Below are 24,697 nucleotides of genomic sequence, written 5' to 3'. Positions count from 1 at the left end.
CTAATTTGCAGATCACAGCTCATGAGTCTTCAGTACTTAAGAACTTTTAATGTAATTAGCTCATTTTCTTAAACAAGACTCAAATGTTTTACTTTATTTGCTGAACCACAAAATAAACCAGGTGTCAGCAATACAGCATTTTATCAAAACAGGTAAAATGTACCTCACTTCATGATTTAGGAAAAAAGGAGAGGGATGATCAAACACCCCTTAGGTCTCACTACTTCTTACTACAAGCTCAGCTGCCATGCTACAGTTACAAAATGCATGAAACAGTATTTTAAGAATAAAGAAAAAATTATGTGTTAACAAAAAAATCTGACAGATCTTTATTGAAAGCATTTTTAAACAATCTATTAGAAAAAAAAATCTGTAATACAAAGATACTAGTGAGGAAAACCTAGATAATGAAGTAGGTGAAGGTGGACATATGACAGGTATTTTAGCTGTTTCACCTCAATTTCTGCCTCTTGGAAGCACAAGGTTTTTTTCCTTTCAGACTAACTTAAAGCTCTATTCTCCACTGTCCATTGGACTCTGCTTGAATTCACACAAAGGTGGTTTTCACCCACTAAACTGTTGAGCTTCTTCAAGTTCTCAAATGTTTATGAGCAAAAATCACTCATCCGCAAACTTGTATCTTCTGTAATTCATACCTTCTTCTTTTAACACATACATTGTTTTTTAGGACTGCCTCACTGTACACTGCGTTGCATTCTAAAGTTTGATGTGTGTCAAACACGCAACCACAAATATTACAAGTCTCCTAGTCTACACATAACTGTAAAATGAGCTTGGGTATGAGCCTGATACTCCTTCCATTTCCCTTGACAGTCTTCCAGGTGATGTCACTGGGATGCATGGATGAAGAGACACCCTCAGTTCGTTGAGCTGAACAGGATGCCGACAGTCCTGGTACACCTTCAAGACAGCTGTTATTTTCTGAGCTCTTTGTTGACTATTGCAACACACCAGCTTATTACAAGACACAATACGTATTAACTACTTTCCTTCCAAGTTCTTCTGCATGTGCCAGAGTTGGCAGCTACCTTACTTCACTGACACATTTCTCAGCAGAGCAGTCAAACTCAGAAGCAACTCAGTACTTTTTACCTTCCTGAAGTTCATGGTTCTGTCTGACTAGAAAATTTTTCAGGATGAAAAAGGTATGGCAATGCACCTGAAATGCTGTTCACATAAAATATATTTTACAGCTAAGAGGTTTGCAAGGGGTTTTTTTTATTTGCAGACATCCTTCCGTACAGGTAACGGACCCAAATGTAACTTAGACCCTATGGTATAGTCAATAGTGAATCCATTTTTCTTGTGTACAATCAGAAGATGCCTACAGTTGTTGCAGGACGAAAACAAAAGGACCCGATTATTTACACACAACTTCTTTTGTCTTCTTTAACCCTAAGGCTTGCTCCATCCTAAATATAGGTCATCAGATTTCCTCTGCAATTTCTAATTTCTGAGGTATTTCTGAGTCCCAGCAGCTTCTCTAGAGTTTTTCAATTAACTAGAACAAACTGCGCTGAACCCATACTACAGTGTGGACTTTTAAATTTTCTATACACTGCCAAGATCACCAAATGCTCAGCACTACGGAAGAACATGCAGACAATGTCATCTTACCGATTAGGGACATTTAATGCTATGTCCATTACACGAGCTAAGAAAATGTCTGCTTTCTTGAAAAGTGGTAATCTTTGAAGAAGGACATTAGAAGGAAGGAATAGGTTTGGAAGAAGCTCAACACAACATTTAGTGAAAGCATAACAAGAGTGTTCATCAGCAGATGACCTGAAATACTTCCTCTGAAGAGATACATCATGGTACTCCCCAAAGTTAGAGCCTGGAGTCCTGCACCTCATTCAATGATCACCTTGAAGTACTTCATTCCTGGCTAAATAAATGTATTCTGGCATGCAATTCCCAACAACCCATTCCTTTACTTTCTGGTAATTTTCCTTTAATTCCTAATGCTTTCAGGAACAAGATATTAACTGAGCTTTGAGGCACAGTAAGAATGACACTTCCCAGTAACTGGCTCCAATACTTAAGAGCTGGATAACATTCTAACAAACTATGAGATAACCCAAAACTTATTAATAGTTTCCATTTATACTTCTTTTTTTTTAATGTGACATGAGTTAACTCGAGAGTTTGCATCTTGCAGATTCTCTGCTTCCAAATAAACTTCAGACAGCAGTTTGCAACAGCACAAGAATGCTATCAATAGCAACCTCTACCAGTACAAATTTGACTAGTAACAGTCAATTTTTCAGTTATCTACACTGTAAAGACATGTTTATATTCTAATGAATCTTTACTCGTACATCTTCATTTCCAAAGCATATATTTGCATATCTTCTACAGCAAAAATCTCAAGCTGTTTTCTCTGCTCACCACCAGAGTCTTTCAGAATAAGAACGCTGTTGTCAGACCCTGCCTGGCATTTCAGAGGCCTTATGGCAGACAACCTTGGGAAAGATACCTGCAGATCACAGTACCCATTCTTTCTGAATTCAGGAGGGCAAATAGGCTTTTATTTATCTTTGGAATTTTCTAAAATTTAAGATAACGAAGTGAGAAGAGAGCTGGAAAATGTGTCTGACCTACTCCTGAGTCAAGACATTCTGCAGTTTCTACTCCATCTTCTTACTCCAGCAAAGTATCTAACTAGGGTAATCAACACGTCGTGGCTAACAGCAGAAATAACTGACTTCTACCTGCACAGTCAGAGATCAAACTACACTTACTGACATTTTCATCTTATCAGAACAGTACAAATGAAAACAGGAAACAGGTATGGAATTAAAATCATCTGCACTTATCTTATGCACATCCAGACTGAAAAAAGCTTAGTCATGACACAGAAAGCTCTGCATACTCTACAGCTTACTTTTGCAAAGCTTAGATGTCTTTCTTCATGGGCATCCTGAAATCTCTTTCCCAAACTTACATCCTTTTCCACAACTAGTTTCAGAGAGTCTGCTCTGGACATGTGAAAAGTAATACTAACAATAATTCAGGGGCTGAAGTTAGTGGCCTTATTTAGTCTCAGAAAGTAAAGACAAAGTCAGAAGAAACTCTGGTGCTCTGATACACAATTCCAAGGCTTCTGTGATGTTGCCTCACAATTTTTACTTGGCACAGATCTCACTTCTAAACTTAGTAAATGACAATAAGCCACACAAAACTTTTCAAGTAGATCTGAACTGAAATGTTGGGTTTACACATATTTCCTGAAAAAGTTAAACTAATGAGCTGCAGTGCCACATTTGTCAGTCCAGATGTGACCTTTTTTCCAGCACTATTACTCTTGGTGAAGTTGCTCTCACAGACCCACTTCATCGGTGGATCATGAGTTGCTTCTTGCCACAGAGATCTTCCACTTGCAGATATAACCCACACCTCAGCATGATACGCACATAACAGCTTTACACGAAATGCCATTTCTGTTAGGCACATCTCAGCATTACTGCCTACACTAAAAGCATATGTAAATATTTGAATTAATTAAAACATTTGCTTTGTTGAGTAGAAGCGATGTGATGGTATCTTGAGCACAGAAAAGCCTTTGCGCCCAAATCACAGATTTCTTCAGAGTTAATTTCATTCTATCATGAAAGAAAGTCCAACTGACAAGGGTTTCTAATCAAGACTCACAGCAGTTTAAAATTGATTCCAGGTAACAATGATTTCTGAGCACGCACAGCTAATACATATACACATAGAGGTAAATATGCAAAAATATATTTCCAGTAAAACTGAATGTTGATTCTTACCAGAATCATTTGTTTGGAGATAAAGACAGAAGTTACTGACAATCACACAAGAGGTCCTTACATGACTATATACTAATGCATTTCTGACCTTGAAAATCATGTATGACCTACTGCTGCTGGAGCTAGGATATTTGAGATACCTATCAAGTACCTGGAGTATCACCTGTGTAACAGCTCACAGCACTGCTCTCCAACTGGCCACCTCCAGGGTGCCGATATTCATCTGCCAAGTAATTCTAATGTTGTTCTAGGCACACACCCAGGTGTTTACTTCCAGAAGCTGCCATGAAGTTCCTCCCATACCATCAAGCAGCTGGAAAGCAACTCTGTTGGTCTGAAAAGTGGTCTGGAAACTGATTTAAAATTACAACCCTAATACGAATATTGGTATTTATATCTGTCACATTAATTTATGCTGCTTTCTACATTGTTTATACATAGATTTCATCTCATCCTTTCAAATTTTTAAATATAGTGTCTTCTGCTCAAGTGATCACTGGCTGCTTTAGTATCAATAAGCTAATAGTACATAGTATTTACACTAGAATCAACTGTTACTGAAGAGTTTTGTAAACAATGACTCTGCTCAAGAAATAATTAAAGAATCTATCAGTCATAACCTAGTAAAACTTTCACTACTAAAAGCACCTCATCTCATCAGCTAACAAACAAAACCAAAACACAAATCCATCTCTGTATCTGGCTGCCTAAAAACCTTCCCAGCAACAGTTGTTTTCTGAAATAAGCAAGGGCAAGTTGTGCACCAAGAAACACCAGAGATTTGCTTTTCAAAGAGGCTTACAGAGGCAGGCGTTAAATTTCTATTGCACTTGCACCCAACACGGATCTACAGCTTCCCAAGGGGTTGTTGAAAATCCCACCCCAGAGCACTCAAAGGAGGAAAGTAGGAGAGGGAGAGCAGAGCAAGGGGAAGAAAGAATAGTGACAACAAAGTAAGAGGGTAAAGGATAAGAGATCAAAGACAAAAAGAAAGAAAGCAAAGAAGATAATTTATCCTACCAGAGACAGCACCTCTTGTCAGTCAAGACAAGAAACATTGCCTCCCAAAAAGAATCTGGCACCAGGAAGTGGCAGAAGGGGGAAGACCAAATCTGACCTGAGGTAAGAAAAAAAAATGCAGTTATAATTTTTTGAACTTTGTTTGTTGTTTCATCTTACTTTTGCAGTATAATTTTTAAAAAGCTTTTTCTAATTAATATTTTTCTTCAGCTGGATTTTGTCAGTGATGACAGTGCGATGATACAAATCAAATGTGGATCAATAGTACTTTGATTAAAATGTGAAATTAAAGAAAAATTTTAAGTAATATGGGGATGTCATATGAACTGATAGCTGCAAACAATATATTATGCTAGTGAAATGTCCCAATGAGTAAAAAATTTGGAAGAATGGACTTATAACTATAAAACTCACTGCAATGGAGTACAAGACCACTCATTTCTACCTGTAGGAGACTCTCCTGACGGCCTACTGGCAAGACAAAATCTACACGTGATATCCCATGTACAAATGGGAGAAACATCACGGTTTCTTGTATCAAGTTCCAAGCCTAATTGCAATAAAAAAGTTGTACCCAGGTCTCCAACGGAAAATGGGGTGACTTCTAGAGACAGTCTCCTAGAAGCTCCAAATAAAACAATCACAACAAAAAGAACTAACACAAACATGAAATTCACTGCAGGGTGACAAATGAGCAATAAAAAGAGGAACTCTCATAAAAAGCAAATCATAGACGAAACCTAATTTTTTTTTACAAATGTTTAAACATTAAAAATAAAAGAAGATAAAAATTCCATCAAGTAAATCCATCCATCCTTCCCCTGTCAACTTACTCAAACCACATTCTCAGAATAAACCTGGCAGGTGGGGTGGTATAATTTTTTCCTAATATGTCAGAGGCTCCAGTGACTTCTTCTATTCATACTTAAAAATTAATTTCAAACTAGAACAAGTAACTTCAAGTGGTAGAAATCAAGCCATTACCTGCACACACCTCTGATACACAATTCCAAGGCTTCTGTGATGTTGCCTCACAATTTTTACTTGGCACAGATCTCACTTCTAAACTTAGTAAATGACAATAAGCCACACAAAACTTTTCAAGTAGATCTGAACTGAAATGTTGGGTTTACACATATTTCCTGAAAAAGTTAAACTAATGAGCTTGTCTCTGTGCTTCACACTGAATTACAAATACTCTCACTTCACTGCCTTAAAATCATCAAAATGCTACACTGAGGAAAAAATGTGGATAACCATTAGGACTAGATATACAGGAAACTGTAGGAGTAAGTTCAAACCAGATGCTCAAGTGATGCTTCAGGGAAAGGGAGCTAAGATTTAAGATCCTTGACAACCACATCTGAATCTGAAGTAGTTAAAATACCTGGACTAGAAAGTTTAAAATAAAATTCAAAGCCTTAATTGTTAAATCGGGGTATGAGGTAGCCTCAAGAACATTAAATAAAAAAATTCTCCATAATCTCATTACACAGTGTATGAAAAAGCAGTTCAATTTTATTCTTCCCCTTGAATTCATGAGATTTCTTCTTGTATTTGAAAAGGGAGATTACATATTACATTTTATGCAGTGATGCCTTTCTTTCAGATTCTCTATCAGCCTTTCTCAGGCAAATACTTTTTCAATTTCTGTCCATGCAATAATTCCCCCTCACACATCCCTTACATCCTGAGTCACTAACAGCACCCTGGTTGAGTTTTCTGAACTGCTCACAGTACCTTAATAATTTTAATCATGTTAGTAATGTTGTTTCTGTATAAGTGAGCAACACTTCTGCCTATAGTTAAAGTTTTGTATATCTCTTCTCCATTATGTCTTCATTTTCAGAACCTACAGCTATCAAATCTACTCATCTGTTGTAAATCCTATAGAGGGGAAGAACACATTGCATGTGGGGGATTTAGCCCAAATGATTACAGGAACAAAACCCATGAAAGCTCACTACCTTACTCACATTAAAATATATGTATCCCTAGTATCAATCTATGGTCAGAATCTATCAGATGTCATCTAACACAATTATATTCCTTTCTTAAAAATATCACCTTAGTGCACCAGCGTGTATGATGTTCAGTAAACAACCTTTTTGTTTTGTCCTCCTTGGTCAGCCTGAGTGCTTAGTTATCACACAGTTCAAAGAAATCTGCACTGACTATGGATTTTCTCACTGCTGTATCTCTGCAAGCATTTTCTTTATAGCATTTCAGTGCAGCCCGAACATCAACGTATTAACTTTAACAACACTTCTAAGCAAGATCTCCCTTCTCCTGAAATAAAGGGAAACCACAGCACGTAAAGAATAAAACTCCTAAGTCTGCTGAACTCAGTCACCCAATCTGAGATGCCAAAGGATGGAATTTTAAGAATCCTCGATTTTATACAGTTAAGTGTTTTTTCAAAGCTCACTGCTCAGTTAATACAGTTGGAGGTGTAAATGCTCAGGTCTCAAAATGCCAAACCAGGTCTTCATAAGGAACAAACGGCTACCAGCTACCTGTGAATTCTTGACAAAATAACTTACCTAGTAGTTCACATGAACTCTGCAACAGAAGACAGAACAGTTGATCCAGCTTTCCACAACAAAGCTCCACTGTCAACACCTTGACCATCCTTTTTTTCTATAATGTCTCTATCTGCTCATTTGCTGTGCACTCCCAAACACTGAGCAGTGGTCTAACATAGAGAACCCTCCTGCACACCCTAAAGAATGCAGGGTGGTATGGAGTAGATAATATGCAGCTGTGTACAAAATAAAGATACTCAAATGAGGTTGAATTATTGCTGTCTCTGGAATCTGTCTCTGGCACATCCCAACTCCTGAGCAACATTCTTCAAATATGCTGCTGTATCCAGCAGCTTCTTGAATGTATTAGCACTTTTTGTATTAGTCACTGCTTTGGTTTTGTATTTAACAATAACGGAAGTAACATAACAATGAAGATACAACAATGAACAGTGACACTAACAACTCTCCCTCAAATGTTATCAGTAATGTAAACATGCAGAAGTATTTGAAAAGCTTTATTCTTGTTATTTAACATGTACGAATTTTATTTGACCAGTACCACTCAAGCAATTTTCATGGCTCTATAAATTTCCCCTGAATCCCTTCTTGTTTAAATCAGCATTTGGAACAGAGCTTTTTCACCGTTTGTCTTCTCTCTTCACCCCCACACAATAATGTTAAAAGTATCACAGTTCTGTTCCAGTTTTCCTGCTTAAAATATAGGCTACAAGTCTTTCAACATTGATAACTTAAATCTAATCCTTTTCTCCCTTTTCCCATGATGGTGTCATTACTTTTTATAAAGACTTGAGAGGAAAAACAGTCTCCTTTTACAAACATTTTTTGGAGGACCTTGTTCAGACTCTGCAGGAACAGCAGCAGTTGGTTCACACAGTTTCCTAAACCACAGCCAAAATCCTTTTTTAAAACCTAGCTTTCATAAAGCCAGTAAGTATCATGCCAGTTAAAATATGAATTATGTTTCCAGCTCTTTTTATTATTAAATGATGATTCAGTTTCCTACTGAAATCAAACAACAGTTTAATAAAAAAGCAAATTACTGTGTTCAAATATTTCCAATCACATTTGCAGCTGTTTATATTTAACATTAACATTTTTTTGTGTCTAAACACAGCTCTCACTAGTCAAATTGTCACACTAACTAATTTTCAGATACTGCACTACATCTGTAATTAGATGTATTAATATGCTACCATAGAGTAAAACTAAGAAGAGTATGAAACACTTTGCATATACAGTTAAAAAATGCTTTGGCAGACTCAAATACTAGTACAAATTCAAAAAAACTCACTGTTTTATGTTACATGTACAACTTAATCTGGACTTAATTTCTACAAAACAGATCTCAGTGTCAGCAACATATGAAAGAATTTGTTATTATTCTGTATTGTGAAATAGCAGACTCCTTTGAAGGAGATGCAAGCAAAGTATCGGAAGTTGTAACAGCAAGTTGTAACTGGTCTCACAGACACATTTCATTACTACATGCCACACTTCACCAACAGCGTATCTTGAGTACTTTGTACGGAAAATATGTAGTCCTGTTAAGTGAATTAAAAGTTTTCCATGCAAAAATATATTAATTCTGCATTTTGTGGCAACTTTATAACTGACACTATATGAAGCATTAAGTTACACATCAACTGGCTGAGCATTGACGTGACAGAAGTTTGTAGTACCCTTCTGCAGCTCAAGTATGACACAGCTATTGCATCATTACAAAGGGCAGAAATTACTCTTTCTTTTAATGTTTTCAAAAAGTTTGTTTCAGATTAAGTTTTATGTTTTGTATTGTAACCATACAGAATACATCATCAGCCCAGACTCCCAATCTTTTCACTGTACAGCTAGAGGACTGGAGCTAACATTACCCTTATACTAATAGTTTTACAGTGGTTTGTATATATTCAACTGTAACTATGATTTCTTGAATTTCAAAGACGAAGTTATATGCAGTTCTTTTTTAAGATTTACTTATTTACCCTTCTACTACAAATAACCACTTGATTTCATATCTCTATGCAACACATTTATGCATACACAGAAAGAGAAGGAGCAGAGAGACACTGGCTCCCTCAGGTAAAAGGATCTTAAAGCCAGAGAAGAGTATTTGGAAAGGCCATGTGGTCCTGACAGTCACTGCTCTCCCTTCCTAGCCATCCATTTACAATTTACTTCACATGAGACCAGGATTAACTGCAGACCTTTGCTGATTCATAAGAAATGCTGACAAATGGGGACCAGCAAAAAAACCCCACCACTTGAATTGCTGACAGCTCTTTGAAGCTTAAAGACTGTGTCCTTTAGTGAGAATAAGAAAAGGATGGAACTGGGTCTGAGAGTGGGGTGCAGAGCATGAGAGATACAGAACTAAGTGATGCAGGTGATAGGGAACAGGGAGCCCTCTGGAGATGCCAGCTGTAGGGAATCTTAAGCCAGGCCAGTAATACTGTTGCAACCTAGTTCCACAAAACAAGTTGCAAAAATGGTCTTGTAATGATATTCCTGGAAGTTGCAATTCTCAATTTTTCTGCTGTCCTGGGTGGTGTCTATTGCCGAGTAAGAGAACCATTGCAAGACACATGTCCACAAAGAGACAATCTGTAATAAGCAAAATACCTTCTGGTAAACTTTCCAGGATGTAAAAGAATATTACCTACCTGTTCCTTGTAGGCTGCCAAATATTACACCACCACATATTTCTCCACAGAGGGGCTAACCCAGAGAAACACAGCGTATTGCTCCTATAAAGGGAACAACATGAAATCCAAGACCAGGGAATGACCTCACGTTGCATTCTACAAAACCAAAGGCAAAGAACAGCCAGCCTCTTAACACCCAATCACAGAACAAAAATGGTTTTGAAAAATTAGAGGAGCCTAGCAATAGCAAGAGACAAATACTTAACTGTTGATAGCATTATCAAGGAAGTCCCTTGAACACTGAATAAACACATCAAAAAAAGCAACAGTAATTTAAATTCTAGTTGGTGTCCATTTTCCAGGATTTGGGAGAAACAGGAGTCTAGAGCTCATATGTGAAACGAGAGCACACTGAAAAGGCAGGCTGTGGTGAAACCTTTTGTGAAAGATAACAAAATCTCCCTTTTAAAAAAACAACAATAAAACCAACTAACCAAAAAATCCCAAACAATTGTTTTGTACAGATTATTACACCAAAGAAGTAGTCGAGAAACCCCAGAGGAAAGTAAGCATAAATCTCCATCAGATGCTTTACAGCCTTACTTAAGTCCCAAGCCTTTACAATTTTAACTTCTCCAGCATCTACACATCCAGATACATACTTTTCCACCATAAAACTGGTACAGCATCCAGATTCTGTCAAGAAATATCAGTAAAGCTTGTTTGTAACTTTGTGTATGGACCATTTTAAAGGAAATACACATAAAAAAGAAATGACATAAACATGATTAAAGCTTGCTTCCCCCCTATACTGCAGTCTTCCAAGACAGCCATTCCCAAACTCATCATACTGGATCAAAAACTGTCAGCTCTGAATAAACTTGCACAGATCTGAAGCAAGAATTACCTTTCTTTTTGAGTATATAGTTTCTATGGATTTCCAGAGTTCTACCAAAATCAAGCCCCCAAAACATCTTCTCCATAAAGTTGGAAAACCATGCCTCCCATACTAATATGTGTTATTTTATCCCTGTAACTAAAGTTGCCTAAAAGAACACACCTAAAGTGTGAAGTAAGAGGAGAATCATTGAGAAATTAAGAGACAGACTAGCTTTTTTAAAAAAAAAAATCACAAGGATACAGTGGTAGATGTAATTTTTAATCTCACAGTGTTCTCATGGTTTTAGGAATGCCTTGTTTATTCACACACACCTGAGAAGTCTACACCCAGGATCCAGAATTACCAAAACTCACATTCGCTTACCAAGTAGGTAATTAATTAGGCAATTATCTCCTTTTTTTCTAACTAGGTGTGTCTAAATAGAACAATCACTGATGAATCTGCTTTGCAAAGAGAATATTAAGCCTGGTTTCATTAACAGTCACTCCTTCTAAAAATACCAACAAATATCAAAGACAGGAAATATAATTTTTCCTGCTACAAAGAACCTAACAACTAAAAGGAAAATTCATGCTATAATCTCCATAAGAAACATAGAAGAAAATGTACTTTCAAATTCTATTTTAACAAAAAGACAGGGCTGGGATGTCTTTTTAACACACATCACCACCTCTTACAATAGCCCATGCACTGATCACTGAAAACCACTAAAGAACAACACACGATTAAGACTTATCACTATGATAAAACTTCCATAATTTTGACCTATTCAAGTTCGAAAAGCCTATATTCCACTACTGTACTTTAAAGAGAGTATTATGGATACATGCATCACAGCAAATACTTACAGACTGCATAAGCCTACTACACCACCACCAATAACTTTGTGATCAATAATCATTTTATTTCAGTTAAAACTGCATCTTTAACCATAAAGAAATCAATCCATCTCTACCCTCCTGGAAAACATGAAGTGGGGGCGGGGGGAGGGAGAAAAAGCAGCAGTCCTACTAAGCTTCAACTTTAGCAAGCAAACAACAAAAAAAAGCTAGTGGATTTAGGGAAGAAAATTCTTTGACAGAGATGCACACGTACTTGCACAAACAAGAAGTCTGCAAAATACTGCGACACACACCAAAAATCCGTCACATATACAATACTGCCTAAAATCGAGCTACTAACTAGAAGCCAGCAGTATGAGCCACAAATATCGAATTCTCCTATAACGTTTCTGTCAAAAGGTTTTAAGATTACACAGAACAGAGAAAAGATAAATTAGATAAAATGGAGACAATACTGAATTAAGTTCCTAACATGGCAGAAAGTTACCTTTTCAGATGACAATCCCTGGTTTTACAGAATACTATTCCAAACACTTTACCCGCTGGTAAACAAGCACAGAAAAACCGAGCAACTTTCTCTACTGGTTTCACACTCGCATGTTCTTCCTGCACGAATTCCTTTCTTAGCCTCCATCTCTTCCTCCACCCTGCTTCTTCTGACTAACTACCCACTAAACTCCTCCACGGCGATAAACACAACGGGATCAGAGGCAAGCAGCACACAGAACACGTTTCTCCGGCGGCCTCAAAACATGCCACTACTACACCAGCACCGGCCTCCTCGGCCGCAAGGCAAAACCGAGGGAAAACGGGCAGATCCCGGGGCCGCCAGCACACAAGCCACCCCTCGGCAGGGCCAGGCAGGCTGCCCGCACACTTCTGTCCCGGGCCCCGCTCCCCCGGCACTCAGCGGGGCCCCGGGGCTCGGAGCCCGGCCGGACCTGCCGCGGCGGCGGCCGACACGTCGGCAGGGCCGCCCCGCGCCACCGCCCACCCACGGCGGCCGGGCCCTCCGGGGGCGCCGCACCTCGCTCCGCCCGTCCTTCGGGCGGAGAAGCGGGGCGGCCCGGCTCCCCCGCCGGCCGTACCTGCGGCCCCGGCCCCGCCCGGCGGAGGCCGCGCCGCGAACGGGCCGTACCGGCCTCCCCCGCTATGACACTGCAGAGCGCGGCCCGCCCGACGGGGCCTCTCCTTCCTTCCGCCGCCGGGCCCCGGGCCCCGCTCCCGGCGGCGCCATGATGATGATCGGCCCCCAAGGCCGCCGGGCCGGGCCCTGCCGCCGCCGCCGGGAGCGGCCTGGGCGCCCCGCGCCGCTCACCTTCATGTCGGGACATCCTAGTCCGGAGACGGCGGCCCAGGCCCGTCCCGGGGCTTCCGCGGGCAGCTCGGGCGCCGCTGCGGCCTCTCCCCCCGCCGCCGCCCCGGTGCGAGAGGAGAGGGTCCGGGGCTGGGCCGGGAAGGGGGCGAAAACACAAGAGGCGGCGAGGAGCCGGCCTCCCTCCTCCTCCTCCTTCTCCTCCTCCTCCTGCCTCCTCGCTCGCCCTGCGGGGGGCGGATCCGGCGGCAACGGCTTCCCGGGCGCCGTGACACGGTGACTCCGGGCCCCAACGGCCGCTGGCTCCGCCTCCCGCGCCGCTCCGCCCCTGCCGCACCAGCGACGGCGGCGGCCGCGCTGGAGCGTTCCCGGCCTCGGCCCCTGCCCCTTCCCCTTCCTCCTCCCGCCCCGGCCGCGCTGCTGGAGGAAGAGGAAACTCCCTGGCAGGGCGGCGGCCCTCCCGCGCGGGCTGCCGGGCCAGGGCGGGCTCCGCCCGGAGGAAGGAAGCGGCCGAGGTAACGGGACCTAGCACCGGCCTGACCGAAAGGACACGCATTAATCAGCTTTTTTAATGTTAAAGGAGCGGGCAAAAAGCGGCAGAGAACAGCTGGACGCATGCCCTGAGCCAGCGCTCCGTCACTTATCGCGTTACTCGTTCTGACAGATTTGGGGAGCTGCGACTCCAGACACAGGGCTGAAGTCTTTCCTTCGTGTTTTTTTTTTTGGTTTTTTTTCTTCTCCGTTCCGCCTTTGTCAGGCCTGCAGAGGACTGCTAGAAGTGTCCTTCAGTTAAACTCTAGCTCTGTAAAGAGGATGCCCACGGAGTGCCGTGTGTTGTCCCGCTCGTCAAGTCAAAACTCCTGGCCCTGCACAGGACAGCCCCATGAGTGACACCATGTGCCTGAGAACGTGTTCCAGTGCTTCTTGAACTCTGTCGGGCTTGGTGCTGTGACCACTTCCCTGGAAAGCCTGTTCCAGTGCCCAACCACCCTCTCTCTAGTGTCCAATATAAACCTCCTCCTCCCTCATGCAGTTCCTTCGGGTTTTGTCACAAATCATCGCAGATAAAGAGATCAGTGCTTGCCCTTTCTGTTCCCCTCACGAGGAAGTTGGAACTACAGTGAGGTCTCCCCTCAGTCTCCTCCAGGCTGAAGAGACCCAGGGACCTCAGCCACTTCTTATACAGCTTCCCCTCAAGGCCCTGTACTCCAGACAAGTGTCTTGGTCTGTCCACACCATGAGGACTTTTCATCCCATCATTGATGGCTTCCTGCCACTTCATGGAAGCAGGCCAGGCTTGGAACGAGTGAAAGACCTGCAACATGTTCCTTCCCAGGTGCAGATTCACAGGGCACATACATCATGCATTTTGCTTCTGTGTTGCCTTTTTTACTGTGACTTCCTGGCCTTTCCCTAGATTGCATCCATGATAATAGCACCATCTTTCTCACCTTCTCCCGTCTGCCTTCGTTTTCCTCTACCGTGCTTATGGAATTCCTTCATCTTTTCCCTTTGCCAATCCAACACCTTCATCTTCTCCACTGTTTTACACCACAGCTCCCATAAGTCTGCCCCAGCCCCACAATTCTTACATGTTTAAGTTGGTGAAATACCTTCTCAGTCTATTTCAAGGGCCATGAGGGCCCACACCAGAGCAGCCTACGTATCAAGATGCTGGGAAAGGCGGGACTGAACCAGAACACGTTGAAAGGAGGAAGTGCCAACCTCATTCCTGGCACCACCTCCCTCCCATGGCATTTGTTTTATACAGCCTCTGCTTGACACCTTACATGCATGTGAACCCTTTGTTCCTGGTACAAGGGTGTTCCTGGTTTCTGATGACCTGGTTCACTTCCAGCTTTCCTTTAGCCACTTGCAGTTTCATAAACGGTGCCTACTGAGAAGATAACCTGGATCTAAAAGTCTAAAATTCCAGTGGTTTGTGGGCATTTTCAGTGGCAGCAGGCAATACCTGTGAATTGGATATGGTGTAGGGGAAACTGGGGATCATTTTGACTGATGGGAGCCAATGACTTCACTGCTTGTGAAAGCAGGCAAAGAGTCAATGACCATGCAAGGAGGTTGTAAGAAGTACACCACAGATGACAAGAAACTGAAGAGCAACTTGCAGCTGTCATAATACTCACATACCAAACTAGGAAGGCAGTGTCTCTGAGATAGTTCTGGTGACAAAGCTATACCTGTCTTGCTAGCATTTCACAGCAACAGTGCACAGACTGGAGCAGTGAGTAACATGTGTCTTACTACTCTATTTTGTCACCAACAATTTTAAATGCAAATTGGCAATTGTTTCACCCAGATGCAAAATACAGACCATCAGTTGCTCCCTGTCAGTCCCTAGAAGAACAAGCTAGCTTGCAAGCTGGTAACTCAGCTGGCAAGAGATATTTAATTTCTGTGAGAGACTGTGGCTCCTCCTGAAGAAAACTTGTGTCACTCTGAGAGCTATGATGCTGTGCTGGGCTGTGCTAGGTTTTATCCTGTTCCAGAAGAGTGACCTTCCAAAGGAGCTTCTCGCCATGAAATAAAGACTTCATGCCAGGTATTTCAGGAAGATTCTGTCTTTAGTCATGGAAGTCCTTTATTCTAATAATCTTCTTTCTCCACACTTCAGTTAAAAACAGTCCAATAAACTTTCCTCTAATAAGCATTACTCAGATGGATATCCCTTGAGTGCACATTGTGCCTCTTCTGTGGCCTCTTCTCCATCTTTGTAGGCTTGAAGTCCAAAATTAAAACTGTAATCTTGTTATTATTTCCTGTTTTCTTGCCTTAAGGCCAGTATCTATACCCAAGAACACAGTATAGATAAAAACCTTGGAATTACGTTAGAATATGCCTGCATGTGCAGCAGTATGTGAAAGACACCTGCATTATATCATTCAGTGGGAATTTTGCTGATTGTTTCCTCTGCAAATACAGCAAGTACTGCAAATGTAACATGACCAGGCTCTCAGTGACGAGGATGTGGCAACTCTGTCTCTGTGTGCAAAGAGGTACATAACAGAATTTGAATGTCCTTTACAAGGTCATGGCCACCAGTAGAAAATACTATTTTCTTAGAATTATCTTGGTAATTAATAACCTATACTATCCTGGTTTTGAACAATACTGTTTCTCAAACCCACATGCTGTTATTCCACAGGCAGAATGAGAAAGAAAGATTTTAGTTAGGCTTATAAAGTTCTGGTGTGGATGAATCTTTCTGTTTCTATGGACGGAGCCTACCATGATTGGGTTTCTTATTCTTTCTCTCCTGTACACCAGAAGAGTTCATAGGTGATACTTCCTTTAAAGCCACGAGGAAAAAAGTTCAACATTAGTATCTTCCTGATGGATAAAAGCAAGCTGAGAAATAGAAATTTTCTTACCCAAAAGTCATTCAAGGTCAGAGCCAGACAAGGGATTAGAGACCCAGTTCTCACAGCTAATTAGGCCATTGAATAAGCCTCAGTGATAGACAGAAAAATTGATGAATTTTCCCAACATATAATAATAATATGGTAAAATTTGTGTTTGAAAGTCATAAAATCCTCTGAAATAGGGAAGAGATGGTTGTGTGGCCTCGTGTGGTTCCTTTCCCTGCCATTGTAAAAACGGTGTCTGGAAAAGACCAGGAGAAGTTTGACCACTGAACAGTGGTCACTGAACACTGAATTGAACTGTGATATCCTAGAGCAGAACTCCTGAGTGTTAAAACTCAGAGTGTTACATTAGGGGACACTTTAGTCCATTAATCTCCTCAGAATTTTTTACCCTTTTGTAAGGTACTGAAAGCCCGCTTGAGACTGTGTTTTTAACTTGTTTCAGTGCTATTTCTAACAGGCTTCATCCATTTGAGGAATGCTTTACTTTGTTTGAATATGTCATTACCAAGGCTGGGCAAACCACTATGTGCCACACTAGCTCCTTGCAGGTTTGGTGGTTCAGGGTCACGCTTGGAAGTGAAACACCACAGCGGTACAAAACTTAAATATATCAGTTGTGTGGTCATCAGTGGACACATATGGAACTGTGATGCATACATACTCAAATATTAAATTTGTACACTGGTACATCTCAGGGCCTTCCACTACACTTTCTTTTTTCCTGTTTTTCTACCTCCTCTTGCTCAGTAGTGGTTCAACATGATACAGAGTTGCTTACCAGCTGTGTTCAGTATGATATGTAAATAAAGCATTTAAAAATCAAACAGAGAAAGTCAGTCTTGCCGCTTTCTACTTTATGAGGAAAGACCTAAAATACCTTAACTTCTTCTTACCTTCTTCTGTTCTATTTTACATTCTATGCCAAGGATGCCTGGTTTGCCACCATAATGGACCAGAAAATACAGGACTTTGGGATTCCCATGATCGGATTCTAGATAGGAAATGGTATTTCTACATAAATACTTCTTGTGAACTGAATTCTTTCATGTTCCCAGGCCTGATTACGGTGTCTCACAATCCAGCTTGAAATGGCCAAAGCACTGAGGAGCTGCACAAGTGGAACTGTAGGAATCAGGAACATCAGACGGCTTTGCTTGGTAAGTCCCATTTGGAGCTTTTGCAATGGAATACAAGCATCTCGCTGGATGAGAGTTGACTTGAATTTTTAGCAGATTTTTTTTCCTCACATGGAAACCATATTTGGCTTTAGAGCTATACTGGGCTAAGCACAACTAAATATACTATAAAATGCTCATTGTCAGTTTAAACTTTTATTAGTAATACTCCTTTTGAATGCTGGACACCACTAGGATGTACAATGGAAATGGTATGCTGCTATGCCGGTACTTTACTGGCAACCAGCAGTTGCAAAAGCTGTTTCATTTTTTCAGACATGCTGTCCAAGAGTAAATGTCACATTTGTCTTCTTTCCTGATTTGTGGCATCCCCATATTCACCTGCACATACCCTGAAATCACTGCCACTCCAAAACCCTCTGTAACAGGTTTTGCATGATCCCAGAATCTTTTTGCGAGTCAGACAGGTGGTGTTAAGAGGTTAAGCTGATGGGTACTCGTACACAGCCAGACAAATGTGTGCAGGCACCGCACAGAATTCTAATATACTGCTGCTCTTTTCCTTCTATCAGCAAATGTATCTGAGCTTCAGCAAAATGAGGAATTGCCTTGTTTATCTCCTCCTTTTTAGAGTGTGCATTCAGAGGTTACCCCAGATTGGTCCTTCACTACTGAGAGCTTTCATCTTCTCCGCAGTCAGTTTTTGATGCTGGTTAAGATACCAGATGTTGATATAAAGTTTAAGGTGACCCAGCTAACTCCTCTTCAACTTTCTGGCCAAACCTTTGTGAAGAACTTGAGCCAAAACAAACACTGAAAATTCATCAAATCATTCTGTCCTCTTAAAAAAATACTTTAAACTGACCACATACTCCTGTAATGGCATGGTTCCAGCAGGCACACCATTCTTACAGGACCTAAAGTCACAGCACACTAGGAAATAGAAACAGTTTTTAAAAATTCTCCAAATTCCAGCTCTGCTCTCTGTTAGAAGAGGACAAAAAAAAAGCATTTATCTTTTCTTGAAATTGTTTTTACTGTTCCTTTGGAGGTTAGCACTGAACAAAACAATAATCCTCTACTTGATAACCATGAATGTTGCCATTTTGACTCCAGTCCATGTGAATGAATCAGAAACACAGTGTTCCAAGCACTGTTCCCGCAAGGAGGAGATATCAGGGATGTATCCTGTGTACTTACAAAGCTTTTTCTCTGTGAACAGGAGGAAGCATTTAAAACATTATCTGTTCATCACCATAAAAACTCCTCTGCTGCCCAGATGTGTTTTTTGCACATGTTTCTCAGAGTCATCCTGCAATACTGGTTCAGGCTATGAGCTAAGTTTTCGTTACCCTCTGGGTTTTTTCTGGCCTTTTCTTCTCTTCCTATCCCCTCTCTCTTTCAGAACAACACCTGCACTTACTCATAAGGAATTCCCTTATTCAAAGGGAATTCACATAATTGAGTGGTCCTATTTGACCTTTTTGAGTGCAGCTCTCTGCCTGTTCTTACAGGCACTGGATACTGACATACAGGATACAAGCTACTCTTCGCAAAACTTGGTGGTTAATCTTTGGATATGTAGGCCTCTGTTTCAGTGTAATTCAAGATTGGTTCCTTATGCCTAGACTTCTCAACTCGCCTGCTGAAATCATATGATGGGTGGGATGCTATGATGAGGTGATACAATGTCAGTCTCCAAAATTGGCCTAAGACTTGAGGTTGCAAGGGGCCTTCATGGCTGGCTCCTTTTTCATGAGGACCCTTGTGAGCAAGAGGTGCTCTAGAAGTCACTGCAAAATCTCATCAACTCCAGGACTATCCAGGCTAAGTGCCTGGGGAAGTGTTTGTCTGCACTGCTTGTGTCTGTTTTGCAAGCACGGTGCTGAGGAACAGAAAGCATGTGAAACTCCCACAGTATTAAAGAGACTACTAGCACTTGTTGGAGTGAGGGGGCATCTCTATGTACACCAGGAGTTTTCAAACATAAGAGGACATGTAATTTCTGCTGTAAAAAGCCTGTACTATAAAGTGACAGCTGTAATCTGGCATAATGGGATACAAAACCCAGGTTTATGTGGCCCTTGTCTTGGCCATGGCTGCCGAGTAGCAATCCTGCAGTAAAATGGGTTCTATCTCATCTTTCTCTTCTCCTCTCCCTAGAAATTTTAGCCTGCGTAGCTCGAAGAAGCATGTATCTACAGTGTATTAACAGTTAAAAAGAGAAATGAGAAAGTCAATACAGTTAACCTGGAGGGAAAACAATGCTCTTACTTGAAATGCACAAAATTGCTGTGTGTGCGCCAGGTGGCTCTGTCTGGTTCTGCAGCAGGCACCTATACTGAAATAATTTGCTGTAATATTCTTAGCTGTTGTTAGTGATGCATGACTAGTGATTTTGGCTTGTCCTTTCCCAATCATCCCTCATTTTCCCCTTTCTCCTGCAATGAAACAAGAGAAAATTTGAGCTCCAAATGGGACCTAGCTATGTCTGGGACACTGCTAAATGACAAACAGATCTCATTCAGCTCTTAGGGTTTTATTCAGACACGCCGTCTAGCAGTAAACTAGGTCTTGCCTAAGGCAAATCTCACATCTTTTCCCTCTGAATGTCAGAAGCCAAGCAGTTTTCTGTTCTCACTTTACAAGTTTTAAATTTTTCAGTTAAAGAATCATCTGAAAATTGATAATTTGAAGATACATTTCTAAAACCAGATGTTTCTGGTTTTCTGTTGCCCATGTGAATACTCAACACTCTCTCCTTTTATTGTAGCCTTCATCTCAATGCAGGATCTGTGCAGGTTGGACCTCAAACAAATTAGCAAGATGATTGGCAGTACCACTCAACTGGTATCAGAGTGCTGGAACAGTGCTCAGGAACCCTCCACACTAACCATGCACCTGCTCTGTAGGTACCTGCAAATAGTCATTTGGACTCATTTGGCATCAGAGAAACTGTTACTGCAAGAGGCAGCCAGAAAAGCCAGTGAGCACCATATGCTATTGTGTACAGGGAGCATGTGCTCTCACTGTCCTTTGGTAAAAATGGGAATAAAACTCATATTCATGGTGTGTCTGCAAACTAGAGCAGGGACAGATGTGTGGAAGCACATGCCACCTTCTTGTCCTGCTAAGCAGGCTTTGACAGAAGAGGGAGGACAGAGAATGTACATCAATGATACAAACACAGTTCCTGTTTTCCTTCTTCTGCTTCTGAAGTTTTTTCATAGCAGCACAAGCACTTATTCAGCTATTTCTGGATCTGTTGGAGAGATGACCTGGACAACAGTCAGGGCACATCAGAAAACCAATTAAGTAAATAACCAACTAGACCAATCCAAGGAAACCCAAACCCAAAAGAATGAGAAGCCCAAATACAGCAAGACCTCTTCTTCAGTGGCAAGATCATTACTCATGAGCATTACTGTGGTGGCAGCATTACACCTGTCACCTGACTGTTTCAGGTGTGAACAGAGGTACCAGAGCTAGCATAATGCCCATGGGAGGGGGTAATGGTAGCATGTCCTGGGAGCTCACTATGTGCACACACAGCAGCTGCACCTGAGTCACTCTGAGTGTTCAAGCTGGCTTGGCTTAAGTGACACGGGGCATCTCTTCATTCACTTAAAATCCCTGCATTGTGACAATCCCACAAGATTCAGTTTCAACAAACCAGTGCATGAGAAAGAGAAGTCTGTATTTGACCTTCTTTAGCAAAGTTTTCAGGCCTGCTTACCAGAAAGCAAGGAAACCACTTTCAGATCTGCAACAGCATGCTTGTTTTCCTCAGTTTGGCCCAAGTCCTCCTCTGAATTCCAAGAAGCAGGAGTAGGTCATCTTGTCCTTCAATCTGTATTCCCAGAAATAGCCAGAAATGGCCAGCATTTCATTACAGAGGGACGAGAGAAATTTATCGTAACAAGGCTGGCTCTAGGGGACCAAAACTTTCCAGCTTGTGAAGGTGTATGTGTGTAGCAGTCTGATTGGAGGCATGTCTCCAAAAGATGTACATGGGCCACACACCCCAAGTTCTGAGTGGTGGGGTTTAGTCACGGGGTTATTTTTAGAACACCAGGACTAAAGAGAGTCCCAATCTGTACAAGGTGTCCAGTGTCAGAGGAGACATAATTTCTGTTAGCGAGAAATTGCTCTCCAATTAACATCAACATGAAGATGACCATTTAGCCCCTCCCAGAATACTTGTGCTTGATGCTTGTGTGGCGCTATGTATTGAATTACCAAGCAGCTGCTCTTCCGTGTTTAATTAGCAGTTGTGAAATTAGTGATGTTGCACGGAGAAGGAGGTGGCACCGCTGCTTTTCCTGCACATCAGCGGCGCCGATGGGCTGGGGGTGCGTCTCACACTGTCATCTAGTGGCCGGTGTCCACCTTCTCGGCTGGGCAGCAGCAGCAGCAGCAGCAGGATACGGCAACGATTCTAATCCCCGAAGGCTGAAATCTTAGGCAGATTTGTATCTCAGTGTTTCTTCAGAGACAGTGATGGTGATGCACCTCGTGGAGCACAGTCCTAGCCCCAAGGAGGTTTAATCAGACAGCTGAGGTAGGCATCAAGGCATCCTGAGGTGGGGTCTCTAGCTAAATTTGGTGAAGCTTCTAGTAGCTCATCATGGCACATACTTAGAGAAACCTAAATAAGTGTGTGCACCCTCAGTTTTGGGTGTCCCATCTCTCTGTAAGTCCTTCATCATCATAGCACTGCATGAATTGGCAGCTAGCATTTGGATGGAAGTGTTTCATGTGTAGGGAGTGATTAGAAACCTCCCTACTTCCTTATTGGAGAATATTGCCTCTACAATAGGTCCAGCTGAATGGCATGCTCCTAATCTGCCTCAGCACAACCAGACAGCATCTGATAGAAGCACTTTGTGCTAGCAGAGGTGGTTTTGTACTGAATAGATTAGGAAGGATTTGCACACTGTTTTGTCAGTTGAGTTGCAAAGACAATAAGATGGAAGTCAGTAACAGCTTAGTAAGACACAGGGCTAGACCAAGGCAAGAACATCAGTCTCTGATAAAAGCAAGCATAGGATATGATTTCACACACTTAAATAATGTTCCATACTCCATTGAATGTTCCAGTTACACTGATTTACAAGGGAGAGTTGTATCAGTAGTTTTCCATTTAGGCACAGCTCTTTGGTAATAAAATTGTACACAAGAGTCACATCACTACACACAATGTAACAACAGTAAATTTTCTTTGTACAGGTGAACCCGTTTGGACAAATCACTGTGATGTTTGCCCTGACCGAAGGTAGTCAGTACCAATGCCTACAGGTTAAAGTCATGTCTAACTTCCTACTCTAAGACCCTTCTTTCTACAGGTCATACATTTTGTCAAGCTGCTTCTTCCACCAGAAAGATTTTGTCTTGGACACATTAAAATTCAAGGTTTGGTAGCTGCACTTGCTACCTGTCTGGGCAGCCATCATTTTTCCAGCTCTGACAGCTCAGTATTTTTGTGTATGGTTTACCAGCACAGAACTGAGGTGCCTTTGCAAGAGAATTTGAAATCTTCCTTGCAATCCAAATGACAGTAAACATAAACATTTGAAAGAAAAAAAGGAAAATTTCTGTTACAACAGAATGACTATTTTGTTGTTGTTGTTTGTGTTTAAGCTGAACTCCAGTATCCAGCACATTTTTTTCTTAGGATTTACATGATTTGTTCAGTTACATGTTTGTTCTATGTAAGACAAGGTATTTTTTCCATTAAAAATATGTATCTGGTTATTTTTAAGGTAAAGGGAGCTCAGAAGTGGTATTATCTTTCCACGTACCACTATGTTTGCATAACCAGTATAAAACCCTACCAACTTTGTTAGAATCTTACTGATTCCTTCTAGACATAATTTTCAAGAATGAGGCGGCCATAGGTTGACCATATTCCCAAAAAGGTTTTGTCAGAGGATTCCTACCTATTCTTGCCACTAGGAAGTCTATATGGCTTAAGCTAAGCTCTTCCCTCAGCCCAAAAGTGACTGAGATCCCATCCCAAAATATACCGTCCCTGTGGACACTCTTCATCAGTCTTATCTTGGGATGACTTATTCTTGCTGAAATTTATGCTAGTGTCTATAAAGAATACTCGTACTCCAAGTGTTCTCTGAATTTTGTGAAAGATACGGGAACGTATTAACACCATATGCAGAGGAAAAATTCTGTTCCCTCTTCATTGATGATGTTTACTTTAAGGATTGCATTTGACTGTTTCATCTTTCTGAGCTTTCTTGACTGATAGTGGCAAATAAATTACTTTGTCCTGAAGACCTTGAACACCCTGGCTGTTCACTACTCCATATTTAGTACAGTCGCAATTAGGAACAACTCATAGGGGTAGAAACACACTTTTTGCTTTGTACTACGGTTTCAAATGTGGTAAAAAAACCCCAAACATATCCAAAAAACCCCAACCCCCAAAAAAACGAAAACAGAAAAAACCCCCCAGGTAACATATCTCCAGAAGTTTGAAGTCCATGTCTGTTTTGAATGTTCATATGTCATTAAAAAAATGTTTACTGCTGAGAATGCAGCAAAACCACTACAAAATTACATAGCTTTTGTATATATGTGAGTTGTTTTAAATTTGAAGAGTGCATTGAATTAAAGAATTTCAAGTGTTAAAAAATAATCTCCACTATTGTTTAATCACAGTAACACCTTTTAATGTTTAGTGTCAGAAAAACTGCATATTATGGAATAAATACCAGCATTTGTTTGTTAACATCCCCTTATGATAATTTTCAATAAAATATTTCATATCAGACAAGCACTCTATAAGATCACAGCTTACAATAGGCATTTACTGAAAACAGGGTAGATGCATTTTTCTGGTGCAGGTATACACATCCCCCAGGATCCTCAAAGCATTTTTCCTGTCTGTGCAGGTAAGAATTCAGGGCTCCACAGAACATATCAAGTGTACTGAAAGTTTCTGGGGTAAGAATACTCCAGTGCAAAAAACATCTCAATGCAATAGAATCCAGTACATACAAGGGGATATTTTATCTCTATTAGCATCTGAAAAGAACAAACTATGCACTTACAAGGAGCAAAAGAAACACACTAAAAAAAAATCAGACAAATGC

General features: G+C 41.2%; 1 protein-coding gene across 2 annotated transcripts in view; it reads right to left on the bottom strand.

Moving 5' to 3' along the window:
• The window catches only part of KCMF1 (potassium channel modulatory factor 1), a 47,459-nt gene extending 34,033 nt beyond the window's left edge, over positions 1 to 13,426 (bottom strand). The window contains exons 1-2 of one of the 2 annotated variants that reach the window (XM_082301082.1): positions 13,067 to 13,373; positions 4,815 to 4,911 (exon numbers count right to left, since the gene is read on the bottom strand). Coding sequence is in view for 1 of the 2 variants with exons in the window: in XM_082301081.1 (XP_082157207.1) it covers positions 13,067 to 13,082 (16 nt within the window). In the remaining variant the exon portion in view is untranslated. Of the gene's footprint in view, positions 1 to 4,814; positions 4,912 to 13,066 lie in introns of both variants that reach the window. The other variant, XM_082301081.1, reaches the window with a different exon arrangement.
• Between the last annotated feature and the right edge of the window lie 11,271 nt (positions 13,427 to 24,697).

Source organism: Coloeus monedula (genome assembly GCF_965178545.1).
Source record: "Coloeus monedula genome assembly, chromosome: Z".
Lineage (NCBI taxonomy): Eukaryota > Metazoa > Chordata > Aves > Passeriformes > Corvidae > Coloeus > Coloeus monedula.
This window is presented reverse-complemented; position numbering and strand designations above follow the sequence as displayed.